This window comes from Penaeus monodon, chromosome 28 (genome assembly GCF_015228065.2).
Source record: "Penaeus monodon isolate SGIC_2016 chromosome 28, NSTDA_Pmon_1, whole genome shotgun sequence".
In the NCBI taxonomy this organism is placed as follows: Eukaryota; Metazoa; Arthropoda; class Malacostraca; order Decapoda; family Penaeidae; genus Penaeus; species Penaeus monodon.
This window is the reverse complement of record NC_051413.1, coordinates 35,026,540-35,027,540: the sequence shown is the minus strand read 5'-3', so window position 1 is coordinate 35,027,540 and position 1,001 is coordinate 35,026,540. Positions and strand designations below refer to the sequence as shown.

The window sequence follows — 1,001 nt, the reverse complement described above, 5'->3', positions numbered from 1 at the left end:
CAATACTACAGTGAAAACTAGATATTCCCAGCAGCATTAGGATAACCCAAATCTTAAACAATCACATCTCTGAACATTTCTTACAGAGTTTTCTTCTATATGGAAGGGAGGATTAGTAAATCATTATTAGAGCACATACCCACAAACTAAACTCCCTGTTAATGACACTGAAGAAACTAAGGTAAATCCTGCATGCATTTTAATACCTACTTCTAAATATTACAAAATGTACATACATTTAGGAGTATACAGTAAGGCATTTACATTCTTCACGCAATGTAAATTTTAAACATTAATACTATATGGAGGGGGGGGGGAATGGAGTTAATAGACTGAAATCACCTATAAACCTCTTTGTTTTTCTAAGTGTAGTTGCTCCAGGAACATTTATTCCCATTGTGTCACTTACCTCCAAGAGGTTACGCACATCCCAGGAGCTGCGTTCCATGTTATAGTGCACTTGGTTGGAACCTACAGGAGACCATTCCTGGTGCACCAAAATTTTCTTGATGACAAAACCCATGCCAGAGAAATCAGCTGTGTCCACACCATCTCGCCATACTGTGTTTTCATAAATCTTGTCTACACGATCAATAAGGTTGATCTGGAAATATTTGAAAACAACACTTTCAGTATATCAGTTAATTTTTCACTGATTTCTTTATCCTTTGCCCCTCGTATAGTGTACTTCCCCAAGATGAGAGATAAAATTGTCAATATTTTTTGGAACTGCTCTGAAAATTGACAATTGCCTACAACACACTCACCTTCCTTGTTGCAATTTTACGCTTGCTAGGTCAATCATGAATTCAGAAGAAATTTACACTACCTTCTGAGTAACTTGGTTACTTGATGTAAGTTTAAGCAAGAGCCCAAGAGTGGCTCATGCTAGGGCCATTCCATGTGCAATATTTATCTGCCCAAAGAAAGGTATAAGAGTCCTCTCTCAAAAGTAATATTATCATGATTGCCATGATTTAAGCTGGCAACACTTTGGGTAC

The 1,001-nt window shown here is 37.3% G+C and overlaps 1 protein-coding gene across 1 annotated transcript in view; it reads right to left on the bottom strand.

The window, feature by feature from the left end:
* Positions 1-1,001, bottom strand: part of LOC119591553 (ADAM 17-like protease) — a 17,939-nt gene that overhangs the window by 11,405 nt on the left and 5,533 nt on the right. Inside the window, exon 7 of the mRNA XM_037940304.1 lies at positions 410-604. Coding sequence (XP_037796232.1) covers positions 410-604 — 195 coding nt within the window. The remainder of the gene's footprint in view (positions 1-409; positions 605-1,001) is intronic.